Below are 13460 nucleotides of genomic sequence, written 5' to 3'. Positions count from 1 at the left end.
ACATGCAATTTGAACTATTTTCCAAAGTGTTTTTAAGGAAAACCAAATCTACTGATTTATAACATGCAGGCAAACTCTGCATCGTTTTTAGAATAGTCGGTAGGCAGTTTGCAAGGAACCAGGTATAAGAATAATCATTTGGATTGCAGTGAAAGTTGGAGTGTATAATAGTAGAATGTGTCTCGCAATGTTTTGTGTCTGTGTTTTGTCTTGTAGACTCTTATCCCTCTTACCCAGTATCCAGATCCAGAAGTAAAAGCAAGTGACACAGGAGCTGGCTGTTTGCTATTGTATCTACTTCTCCCTTACCCTAAGAGGCATGGTCAGTCTAGCTGGCAATAGGCAGTTGCACACTACACACTTCTGGTGTGTCTCTGGCATCCAGCAAGTACTGCAGGGTTACTGAAAGGGACCTGATAGCCACTGATTCTGTTGCTCTGCGTTGTAATCTTCGATGAGTTATAAGGTTTCCTTCTTTCAGCTTTTATGCTGTTGAACACATGATTCTTGCACATGTGAGATTACTCAGAGTTTTTCTACCTTAACTACGTTAATCCAGTTATTACCAACATGTATATGGTCTGCTCGTATGTGTTTCTACACTACCTATATGCAATGTTCCCAGTCAGAGCCAAATTCAATGGTTTCCTCCTGGAATTCTGGAGATTTCTGGTTCTGGATTGCCATTTACATGATAGGATTTATCTGAGCAAGCACTGATAGACCTTCCAATCGGGTTAGATGATGCATTCGTTGTGCAGTTCCTGAAGGACTGGGATTCACAATTAGCCTCAATGGCCCACACGAAATAGAAGTGAAGATGTTTTTTTGATGAGATGAATACTTCTCATTGCATTGTCGTTTTTCTTTCAGAAGCTTCTTACCAATGTTGGGTATCATGTCATGTGATACCTGTGCCCATCTTTTTTATAAATACTTTTTAAATCAGTAGCTGGGTCTCATATAATAGGTTGGTGGCCATCTTCCTGCTTCCAATAGCTTGAGTAATCTATTTGTAAATTGATTCATTGTTTCCTCTGATATTTCTATGCATAACAAATGATTTCTCATTGCCACCTATTGGATTTCGTGAAATTTTTACTATTTCCTGCGAGATGTACATTCTTTGCTTCCACCTCCTGTGATGGGTGGCCTGTTCTGTGTTAAACTGAGTTTCAAATAATTTTAACGATCTGTGTGAATTCGTTTGAGTTTTACAATAAGTGTCCCACTTTATGAATATTAGCACCCTAAGGTGTTTATCATACATTAGAAAGGCTGTATTCATGCTGGTAAATTCCTGCTTCAGGGACTTACATATGCCTGTTCTACGTTAGCATCATTGCTGGATCCATTTCCCATCTTCTTTCTTGGTGGTTAGTGGCGGTAGAGGTCCCGTAACTTCTGTTTTCCTCTCGAGCATCACGTAAACTGGATTTCTCGATCTCATCCAGGTGGTTTATACTTCACTCTTTTCTCTTCGTCTTTTGTTTCAAAATCTTTTCATTTCCTTCAAACTCTCATTAATGGCTTCTGAATGGGTGGGGATTCCATGTCATTCTCCGAGACAAAGCTCTGTTCTAATGTGGAGATACACTTGACTGGGGTAGTAATCCTGGTTTGCCTTTCCTTACCTACTATTATTTTGCTTGGTTAATTTTAGGTTCTCCTACCTGAATTTAGTTTTTTCCTCTTGGTTCCACTTCCCTGTAAAGTCAGTAATTACTTCCCTGTAAAGTCAGTAATTGGTCTTGAGTATGGCTTATATTGTTTTGAAACGGCTGATAGCTGGCACTGTCCTCATTTATTAAAGACTGGGACGGAGAGGGGGGAAGAAAGAAAATGGCAGATTACGGATGATAATCCTCATTGCTCCTAATCCTTCCGAGTTGTCGCAGTACTTATGTCCCACCCCTTCCTCCACAATGAGGACTCATAAGCCTGTTTTGGCTTTGAAATTACAGAAAGGATTAAAAGCGAGGCAGGGCTTTGTGCCCCAGGGAGGGAACAGTGTGTGGAAACATTCTGGAATATTTATTAGGTGTGCAATGGATTGTCTCTCTCCATGGGAGCGAGTCCTCATTCATTAAGGGCTGTGACGACTGGGAGTAATAGGAGCATTGTGACCCAGCAAACTATGCCTCTTTTGTGTACACTGAAAAATAGTCTTTGCAGTGATAAATCGGAATAGCGATCGGGTTTACTGGGACACAGTAGACATTCTCACCTTCACTTGTTTGTCAAGCTCCTGCTTAAATATGTCCTGTTTCTCCTTTAACAGGGATTCTTTGACCTAAAAGAGTAAAAAGTCAATTTTCATTTACTTTTGTTCACATAAGAACTCAAAAGATTGGCTAATAGTCAACAGAATGTTTTAAATAATCTGCGTTGAATATCAAGATAATGTAATTAGACTTGTTTTCATCAAGTAGCACTACTTAAATATTAAGATGTATTTAATTTGGTTAACTAACACCTTAACACAAAGCTATTTACAATAGTTAACGTGGAACACCTGATTAGCATTCATAGTTACACGGTGCAATTGCGACGTAGAACATGCAAACATGAATACGATATCATTTTAAAACCATTGATCAGGACAAATACATATCATCTCCGTTAATTAACTTTATTTTTGGCACACAAAAATCCCACAAAAGTACCTACAATAGATAAATATAGCAGCATAGACATGATACATTCAGGAAGACAAATATACACTACAGGTTATTACTTTAAAACACAGTTCAATAAATATGATAGATCCTAAAATGTCCAAAAGCAGACCCACAGTCCATACATTTTAATTATACATTAAATACAAAAAATAAAAATGCCCCCATAGTAGAAAGATAATATCACAATGTGCCAAACGAATAACTCATGCTAATTAATGGTGTGACAAGGACTGCCGCACGGTACAGAGAGGTATTCAAACTACTCACTGCAGTTTACTATCTGCATTAGCAGCATTTCTTACTTTTTACATTTTTTTTCTTAACACAAATACTCTCCTCATGAAATGCAGAAGTGCTCAGGAACTTTTTACAGTTTTTGCCCACAACAAATAAATAAACGCCTGACAGCATTGCTGAAGTTCTCCTTCCCTAAATAAATGTGCTGATGTTGACCTCTGTGTGTGGTCATCACAAATTGGGCAAAAAAATAGTACATGAACAGATGTTTCCAGGGTTCCAGGACAAAAAGGTACAAGACGCATCCTCAGTGTCGCTTCTAGTTCAAACTGCCACAACAGCATTTATTTCAAGACAATCTAAATGCAGTTGCATCATCAACTGGTGGTATCATTAATATGGGTCCAACCAAAGTATGGTTGAGGGCCGTTAATGATAGGAATAACAGTAATTGATTGAATAAGGGGCATGTAACTTCGTTAACACATGCGATGATCGCTAAGTGTTATGACGTGCCGACAAGCTAAACTAGCTGTTTGACAGATAGACACAATTGTAATTTAAGAAGGGTGTCAAGGATTAGTTGAAATAAATGTTGAAAGGTTATACAGATTATATGACCTAGGTAACTGTTTAATATGTGTATGTTAGATGGTAATGAGAGAATGTGAATGCATGGTGGAGTGAGAGAAGCAACACATGATTTGTATGTAAATGTATTCTGATTTATTATGAAAACACAGTACGACTTGTTCATATATGCTATTTTTGTAATACATTTATTTTGTTGTAACTTTTGTGTTAGGAAGCCTCTTTCCAATCTACGGTCCAATTTTTGTTTGTTCACTAAGTGTTATGGCATTTACATTGGACAGTTTTAGTAAAATATATTTTATCCATGGCATTGACTTAACACTCTCACTTTTCTAAGATCAGTCAAGCAACTATAGGCAAAGTGAACTTTTGGATATGCCAGAATTTTCAAAAATAAAATAACCAACCTAACATGAGCTTCCAGATGAAAAATGTCTATCTCTGTATGAACAGAATTGCTTGGGGACAATTGAGTGAGTCGTAACAATTGCTTATAGATTTTGTATGCGTACATTTTGGAAAATGTAATCATCTTTTATATACTCCTATTCCATTTTGTGTTAAAGTAACTGGGCTATTGCGAGCTACAAGAAAGAGCCAAATCGATCCCAGTTATTTTGATCCCTGTTACTAACATATTTGTAAATATAAATGTCTTTCTGACAACGATCTGCAAAGTGTTGATGTGTGAATGATTTCTGTTTTCTACAATCTAAAAAAGATTTTTAGCATACTGAATCGAGTTTAATTATTCAAATTTTTCACAGTCATGTATCCTGCATATCTGAATGTATGCACACTATGTTGACTGAGGCTGAAGGATGCATGCCAGAGAGGTTTCAAAGCCATCTCCACAGTCGGTCGTGCTTCGCACAGTATCAAAATGGAATTCATACAATGTATACTGGCTAGATATCACCCAAATTGCTTCCCCTTGTTAATAGATGCAGAAATTTCCCTGTTCCTCTGTGCACCCTGGAAACAGTGACACTCACTGTTGCCAGGTCTTGCAGGGTCCATCAGCAGGATTCTTCAGGGGTTATGCATGGAGTGGGGGGCTGCTTTACTTATTAAAATCCTTATCTCAGGTTATTCTTATTGTTAGACTGGGAACCTCAAAAATCTAGATGAAGAGGGGAGTCTAGAATCATGAGGTTCTGGATGGCTCAGGCAGGTGAGAGCATTTTTGGTGTTCTGTAACTGCCATTTATCGTAAGTAACTTCAAGTGGCATGTCCTCAGTAACTGGGACCAGAGCTTTGGACCTAACATCTATACTTAGCAAAAGAAAACCTGAAAAGACACAAGAAGCTTCATTGGAAAATCTAATTGGGACATGTTAAAGGGAATATAGGTGTTGCAGCATTCACCTCAGTTTGAATGCTTTCTCTCTGTTTCTCTTATTCCTCTATGCTGCTCAAGTGGACCTTTGAAGCAGCACTCACACCCCTGCTAAAAGACCTCCTGCACTAGCATTACAGTAAACCAAGGCGTGATCAAAATAAGGAATGCAGGGGTGGGTCAAGAAAACAAGGAAGCAGTATCGGGTCACAACATTTTTTTGGTGATATTTGCTAATAGCTTGCCATAATCCCAGCCCTATGATCCTAGTGTTTTTATTTTTTCTTTAAATCCCAGCAGCCTCGCGATTAGGGCCACTCGATTGTATTGGCACCAGGCAACGCTGGCAGCCACCATACTGAACTACGCAGCCACATTATAAATGCTGACATTCGGCCACTCCCAGGTCAATTGGACAAGGCCACTGACTCAGTGCCAATGGTTCCAACTAATTTGAAATGGTTTCCACAATAGGGTTCTTTTCTGACACCAGACATCAATTGGGTGAGGGCCAATGCCACTCGCCTGAAGAGGACGTATCCGGAAATGCACCCCCAGTGCCATGTTTGGAACTGATTAGTCAGGTGGTCCATTATGGGCGTGGACATAAATGAGGGATTATGCTATGGTCTTCCTCCATGAGACCATAACATAATTGTTTAAGGCAAGGTGGGAATAGCAGATGGAAGGCAGGGTAAGTGCCTTTAAACGTTGTGGGGTTATTTCTCTGAAGCACACAAAAGGAGCGTGTAGTATGCTTAGTACATTTATATACACTACCAGAAAGTAGTGTGAGCCTTGGAACCTGAGCAAACTGTAGGTTCCAGGTTTGACGGTTAATCTGGACTTTCAGGATGGGATCTAGACCTGTATGGACATTATTCTACTGCTCTCCTGTTCACCACCTATTCTATACCCTGTAACTAATAAACCAAGTTTCTTTTATACCGCATGACTCCTGCCTGATTCCTGGTCCGAATCTGACTTACCTGAGGAAGTATGATACTTCATTTTCGCCACGAGTGGAGAAAATGTGGAGCCCATGGTGATGAAAATCTGGTGCCATTGCTGTGGACATGCTTTTCGTGGTGAGGGGTCATGAGGTGGAGAGGAGGTGCAGAACCGGTCCGACTGCGGCATCAATTCAGTTCTTGGATTGTTGGAATTTGATGTCTGTTGTTTGAGAAGGCATGCAATGGAGAGTGCCACAGAGATTGTGAAGATGGCCTGGGTAGTGCTGGCCTGGTGCACAAATCGGTGCATGGCTGCAGGAGCAGCAGAAGAGCACCTTTGTATGTCCCTATCCAGGGGTGCCATGGCGGTTCCCGTTTCCACGGGGGAGAAATTATTATGTTGATTAAAGTGATGTGAGTTGAGCGCTCTCTTTGTGCTCGTTGTGCTCCATGGCGATCACTGAAGGAGCACCCCACCAGCCAGGTGATCCAAGGAAGACGTTGCAGCCGTGGTGGGACAGGATCTCCGCTTCCCTCGTCAACTGTGCAGTGAATGATTACATCACAGCCACAGTGAAGAGGGATAGCGATTAAATGGAATGCCCGGCATCTAGGTATTTGTCTCCTGTTGCTGCATCCTCTTTGGAATAAAGGACTTTCTATAACGTGCTGTACATGCTCACATTTCTCTTGGACCTACTGTGAAGTCATCATGAAGAAGGACACAGACAACAGATTCAAACCTCAAGATAAACACTTTTATCAACTTAAATGTCAGGATGGAAAAAAGCTAAACTTGCCCCAATCCCTACCTAAAGAAAAGAAAAAGGAACGTCTGAGTCAGAGTTCAACTGAAAAATTTGTCTGCGTCCAAAACCTATACTTGCCCTCACAAATAACTCTATACAATGTGTAGGGATATCAGCAACCAAAGAAAACAGTGTTTAACCCAAAGTTCTGCCCTTACACAAATGTAAAGTAGTTTCGTAACAAAGTCTCAAAATTATTCTTTGAAGATAAAAGGGAAAATAGTTTGAATCAGGACCCAGGGTTCCTTCCCCGGGTTAAAGGCAGTTCACAACAGATGCACCAGGGTTCCCTTCCCCAAGTTCAAAATAAATCACAATAAAAGCACTGGGGTTCCCTTGCCCAAGGTCAAAATAATTCACAGTAGAGGCACTGGGGTACCCTTCCCAAAGTTCTGAATAATTCACAGTAGAAATGCTGGGGTTCCATTCCCCAAGTTCAGAATAAATCACAGTAGAAATTCTGGGGTTCCCTTCCCCAAGTTCAGAATAAATCACAGTAGAAATTGCTGGGGTTCCCGACACCAATTCAGAATAATTCAGAGTTTTTAATAGACTCCAAAGATTTCCAATTTCTGGTTCTCACCTTCTGGTGGTTGACCTGTATTCAATCCAGTATTTAGAAAAAAGAGCCATCTGCTTTTGTAGGTTTTATAAGGTTGAGCGATAAAGATTTCTTTACATGTACACCAAGGAAATGTTCATTTTGCATGTTGGAACCTTTCAGGACTGCCCCTTTCCTTTTCTCAAGCTGCGCAGTCCCTTTAATACTTCACATGATTGTTAATTCATTAAAAAGTTCAGACAGAGACTTTCGAGAACGTGTTCCGCTTCTTTCAGACCCACACAACCACTCCGCTACATTGTATACTTGCACAATCATTGGTTCCTCAACAGCGTTCGCGGTCAGTTTCACACTGGGTTTCCTAGTCTCTGAAGCTCACCGGCTTCCTTTGCAGGCTTCTCGAATATTGTGCTGACTCACTTCAACTCGGTTGCCTCCAGGGCTCCCTCTTCTGCCCCTGAGACACTTGCACGCTTTCACAGCGCCACAGGAGAACAAGCACTATGGGCCTCATTATGAGTTTGGAGGCAGCCATGCCCTTAATAAGGGCATGGCTGCCTCCAAACTCGGGTCCGGGTCCGTGGTCCCTGAATGGGGAAATACCGGCCCATTCCGACCTGGGAGGGCCCAGTATTTCCCCATTCAGGGAACCAGGACCCGGACCATCCCCATTCCAATTTGAGCCCCCATAGGGATCAATGGGAATGGGGAGCATGCTAACAACGGGCCCGTTAATGACGGGCCCGTTGTTAGCATGCTGGTCCCATCGCGAGACCTGCAAAGGGCGTCTGGTCTGACCAGACGTCCAGAGCGGGTCCCATAAGGGGACCTCGTAATAGGGCGGAATGGGTTTAACGGCGCTGGCAGCTCTACGGCACTGTTAAACCCATTCCGCCAGGGTCGTAATGAAGCCCATATGTCTCTTAATTAGAAGGACGGCCCCTCAGCATGCCGCCTTCTCTTGCCTTGCAGTTATGCCAGAGAATTCTGGTTCTCACGCTGTCCCAGTTCGGACGGCCAGCCACTGCAGTCCCTGGTATTCCGACCCTTGCCGAGATGATCAGAAACGGCCAGTGAGAGGTTGAGTGGAAACTGCAGTGCTGGTGCGGCTTGATGATCACGTTCACTTTAGGTCCTTTCCTCTAGACCATAGAGGACGGTGTTGCAAGGTGTTGCAAGTCGGCTGATCGGATAGTAGGAGCAGCAGCAGCTCCTTGGAGTCTGGGAGCTGGTACCGAGCTGGGAGTCGAGCCGAGTGCTGAGAGCTGAGTTTTGACTGAACGGTGAGCAGACAGAGAGAAGGAGAGAAGGAGCTCGCTTGCTTGCTCCCGTTCCAACCCATACCCGTCCCCCGCACTCAGCATTTCACTCGGTGCTACTGGTAGGAGCTTGCAGGGGCCGCTTGCCCTGCCTCACTTCGACTCCATTGCTCCTTTTGTGTGATATTGTATAACTCATTATATTATACTGAGTTTTGGATAGAGATACTGTTAAACACTGTTATGAATCTGGGTATGAATCCGGTTAATGATACTGCCTATTAGTGCTACAGTCCGGAAGGACAAGTTTTGCTAGCATTTGCTAGCTTTTTGCGGGCACAATTTACCAGAGGCTGTGCCCCCCCCCTTCTTTTTTTGGCAGGCCCTTTGATCTGGGATTTAGCTCGACTTGGGCAGAAGTGCCGTTATAGCGGTCCGAGTTTGGCGGTATTCATAGTGAGGTTGGGAGGCCGCTCAAGCTAGTCAGCTAGGGCGAGTTAGCTATATCTAACCGCATTTCTAAAATCCTTACACCGTCCGAGGACTGTGGGCGTGTCCTTTGATTCGGATCGGTGTATTGGGTGGATATTATCTAATTACAGTGTGCTGTTCCCCTTAAACCTTATTCGGGCCTGTGAAAGGAGGGGAAAATGACAAAAGCACATAATCTATGAAGTGGATTATTGGGGGACAGACCAGGTCTTCTAGACGCATCTCAAACTTCAGTGGGTCCAGGTATAATGGTTGGCCGAGAAGAAACACCCTTCAGCTCTGGTAATACACGGCGAGTCAGCTTTCTCCCTCCTATAAATTAATTCCCCATGAACGGTTTAATGCAGACGAGTTCTGGAGTAAGTCCAACAAAGATGAAAATATCTATTGAAAGATCATCACTCTACACCAAGGAATTCACTTGAAAAAGCACAGCGAATGACAAATTTGATGTATACTCGCAAACACAATGAAAAACACCATCAAAAATTATTTTCACATTGAACCTGCAATTGCTACAAAGGTCTTGAAGGAGGTGCCTTTAGAAGAAAATCTGGTAGAGTTGCTGCAGAGCGTAGAAATCAATGAACAGTCAGTGATAAGTATAGTACATTACTCTGGAAGGGAGGAAGAGGGCAGCAAGGTGCCTCAAATAGACCTATCTTTCGAACTCAAACAGGTACCGGGGGTTTGGTCCACACGACAAGGGGACACTAACTCGCCTCCTCCTTTGGAGTCAAGAAAGAGTGGTTATTTGGGCAAAGAAGCAGGACAAATGGGTGATCAAGGATCTGAGTTGAGTCCTCGAACGATTGTGGCCCTCAACTTCATATTGGGCTCCCTGGAAGAAGGTTTTCGAAAATATCAAGAGGGAAGTAAACCAACACTCAGGAATCCTGTTAGAATTAACTAAAGAGATGGATTCAGTTGATTCTAATGTGGTGACTTTAAAATCAGCCACAAATGAGGACAAAAAAGAATTGTGCGAAGTATTGCAATGTCTCCAGAAGGAGCAAGTAGTAACATTTGATATCCTGATTCTGCAAGGAATAGAACTAAGGAACGATATGAGTAGGATAACGGAAAAACTGGAGGAAGGTGGCATCAATCAGGGACAGACTATCCCCCAAAAGGAGGCATAAAATATGAGTGAGGAAGGTTTATGGGAGGATACCCCTTTGTCAACATCCACCATGGAAGAATTTATGTGGCTGGCACAATTGGCAGAGGACGAAGGTTCACAAGGTCCAGTCAGTGATCTGCAGGTGGAAAAAGATCTAATAGCTCATCTAAATAAAAAGAAAATTAATGGAAGGTCAAAGAGGAAGAGAAAGAGAAGGGAGGAAGAACAAAATAACCAAAGGGTGGTGGAGAAGAAAGGGGAGTTAAAGGTACGACAAGCCTCAAGTAAACAAACTGTAAGAAATCTGAAGAAAAAAAGAGACCTGAAAAAGGTTGAAAAGGCAAATGTCGAGGCACTGAGGAAAGGTAATCTGATGGAAGGGGTTTTGGAGAAACCCCAAGAGGAAAACTCAGCATTAATTGTAAATGCAACAGTGAGTTGTCAAACAGACCTGCCGGTTGTGCCGAAGAAAATAGCCCCGATTATTCTACGTAAAAGGCAACTATCTAAACTGATCCTGTCTACCTTGAAAATTGCCCCTATATTTTGGAAAAAAGAGGCTCGGTTATTTTACAAAAAGCTGGGACTTCAAGTGGTGCTGGTGACACTGAAGATTTACAAGTAAATCAAGGAACTGAGGAGAGGGTGAGTAGTGAAGGCCCTCTTATTAGTAATGGAAGGGTGATATGTGGTCCAAAGAAGCATTCCTCTCCTCCTCGGCAATCGACAGTGGTGGCCCAGTTACCGATCAATAATAAGACTTCCAGCAACATGTCTTACATGAACGTGTTCTTAAGCAATGGGGACATCAGTATGCTAGGTAATCCCTTAAATCGCCCTGCCATTCTAAATAAAATGAAATCTATGAATCTCCTTAAGTACCTGTCCTCTGAAGACATTGATCGTCTTAGCTTTTCTGAGTTTCCAAAGACTTCACTTGCCAAATTACAAATGAAATCAAGATTTGCCATGGAGGTGATGATGGATTCCAGCGAAGAATGGCAGAAGAGCGGCCTCAGTATATCCAGAACTATGCCAAATAAGATGGTACAGAATGCAACCAAAGACTGAGTTCCCACAACAAAAGCTGACTGCTGGAACTGCCAATTGGGGAGGGGCGAACATCTGGGAAATAGTGCCTGAAATTATAGCACAAGTAATAACACGATCCGCAACATTCTTGTAAAAATTGCTATTATACACAAAGTAAAAAAAATAAAAAAAATAGCACAAGTAATTCAGAAAATTGGTTTACCAGAGCATAAGCTCTAGCAAAACGGGAAATAAGATGCCTCTCATGGAACACAAGAGGATTTAACTCTTTTTTAAGGACTCCCAAAGGCTGTTTATTTTTCATAACTTTGATCTAATAATATTTCAAGAATCCTGGTTAACCGATGTAATTGAGTTTAAGGGATTCTCTACTTTTGAGCAATGTGCCCCTAGTAGGGGTCAAGGCCGCCCTAGTGGCGGTCTGCTGATGGCTTGTAGGAAAATTGTCTTTTGTGATTGCTCTCTGATATCTAATTCCATCCAATGCCTATTGGCCGTGAGAATGCAGATTAGAGATAAAAAAAAACTAACGTATACTGGGTGGCGATAGTAGTGTATCGGAACCCGTTGATTAGTGAACTACCAGTCTTTTTGCAAAAGTTATCAGATCTCTTAGTGTCAATTGTGTCAAAATATCCATCAGATTGATACTGGGGGATTTTAATGCTAGTGTTTCCTCTCATATGAGCCTCCTCATAGGGTAAAGGACATCACCAAAAATGGTTATAGTTGGGGTTCTTTTATGAGGGATTGGAATATGTTAATGCTGAACGATAATGTGAAGGGAGAGCCCTTGGGTGTTCCCACGTGGAGGAGAGGGATGGCCTTCTCAACAATTGACTACGTCTTTGTGTCAAGGAATTTGTTTGACAAATGCTTAAAATTTTATGTGATACAAAATAAGGACAGTGATCTTGTAATGTTGGACTTTGTGTTTGACGTGGGAAATGCCATAAACTATCCTGTATACAACGAACAGTTAGAGGCTAATTCGGCGTGCAACAGAGTAATTAAGTTTAAGCAGGGGGACCTTATTCTGAGTCAAAAGCTAGAAGGGGCAGTGGTTGATCTCAGTAAGGAAAAGTTGAAGGAATATTGTCAACCAAACACCTGTATCAACTTCCTCTCGGGATAGAATAAACCAATAATAGGTAAAGCTGTCCATCCCAAAAAGAAAAGCATGAGCACTTCTTTGACAACAAAATCTTGAGACAAAGAATTGGGTGAGAGCAAAGAAATATAGAATTAAGAAACAGATAAAGGACCCAAAAAGCTGTAGTGCGGCTGAAAAGCAAATAACAAATGATTATAAAAACTGGGCTAGATCTCATAGGTTTCTGCTTTCTCATAGAGATGGGGAAGAAATGCTAAAAGCTATACTAATGAGTAATTCGAGGAATTTTTGGACCATTGCCAACTCGGTTCATACCAAGTCTGACTCTGCACAAATATTGTGTATAGATGAAAAGGTTTGGGTGGAATATTTGACTAGGCTTTATGCCCAGGCTAGCTCTATAGACCAGTACGGTGCAACCACTACTAACTGGCGGATGGAGGTTTCAGTGTGTGACATAGTACATTTAATAAAGAAATCCTCTAGCTCCAGAGCCTCGGGGCCAAATGGCCTTTCAAATTCCATCTTGAAAGGGAATCCTATGACATGGGCAGTTGTCCTAGAGGCCTGTTTGAAAATATATTAGCATCACAAAAGTTTCCAGATTCCTGGAAGAACGCAATTATTATTCCCTTATATAAAAAGGGGGACCGCCTTTTGGCGGACAGCTACCGTCCCATCTCATTGCAAGACGCTGATGGAAAGATTTTTTTGTGGTCTTTTATTGGGGAAATTGGAGGCCTGGCTCACTCAAAGGGACATTCTACTGAAGGAACAGACAGGCTTTAGAAAAGGATTCTCTACGATCTTAAATCTCTTGACTTTGGGATGTATGACTGCTACGACCCGCGTAAAAGATGGATCCCCCGCTTTTGCGCATGGGTGGATCTATCACGTGCATTTGATAACATAAACAGGAATAAACTGTGGAGTAAATTAAAGAAGTGGGGCCTCCCAGACAACCTCTTAAATATTCTGATTCATCTACATCAAGGCACAACGTTAAGCATAAGGCTGGGAAAATCTGGGTTACTTTCTAGACCAATGGCCTCAGAGAGAGGAGTGCGTCAGGGGTGTTTATTGGCTCCCTTCCTTTTTATTCTGTTTATGGAAGACTTGAGCGAGTGGTTGGTAGGAAAGGGCTTGGTAGCCTCAAAACTAGGAGGCAGAAAAGTTAAGTGGTTGGCCTATGCTGATGATATAATGGTTATGGACCACTCTCAGGTCGGCTAGCAGAGATTAC

General features: G+C 42.1%; 1 protein-coding gene across 1 annotated transcript in view; it reads right to left on the bottom strand.

Annotated features, from left to right (window-relative positions):
• LOC138452855 (uncharacterized) overlaps positions 1 to 13460 on the bottom strand; it is a 1928742-nt gene that overhangs the window by 1109579 nt on the left and 805703 nt on the right. The window contains exon 30 of the mRNA XM_069605205.1: positions 2228 to 2293. Within this exon, the coding sequence (XP_069461306.1) occupies positions 2228 to 2293 (66 nt within the window). The remainder of the gene's footprint in view (positions 1 to 2227; positions 2294 to 13460) is intronic.

This window comes from Ambystoma mexicanum, chromosome 4p (assembly GCF_040938575.1).
Source record: "Ambystoma mexicanum isolate Mex_15411 chromosome 4p, UKY_AmexF1_1, whole genome shotgun sequence".
NCBI classification, from domain to species: domain Eukaryota; kingdom Metazoa; phylum Chordata; class Amphibia; order Caudata; family Ambystomatidae; genus Ambystoma; species Ambystoma mexicanum.
Note: the sequence above shows the minus strand (reverse complement) of the source record. Positions and strands in the feature narration are given on the sequence as shown.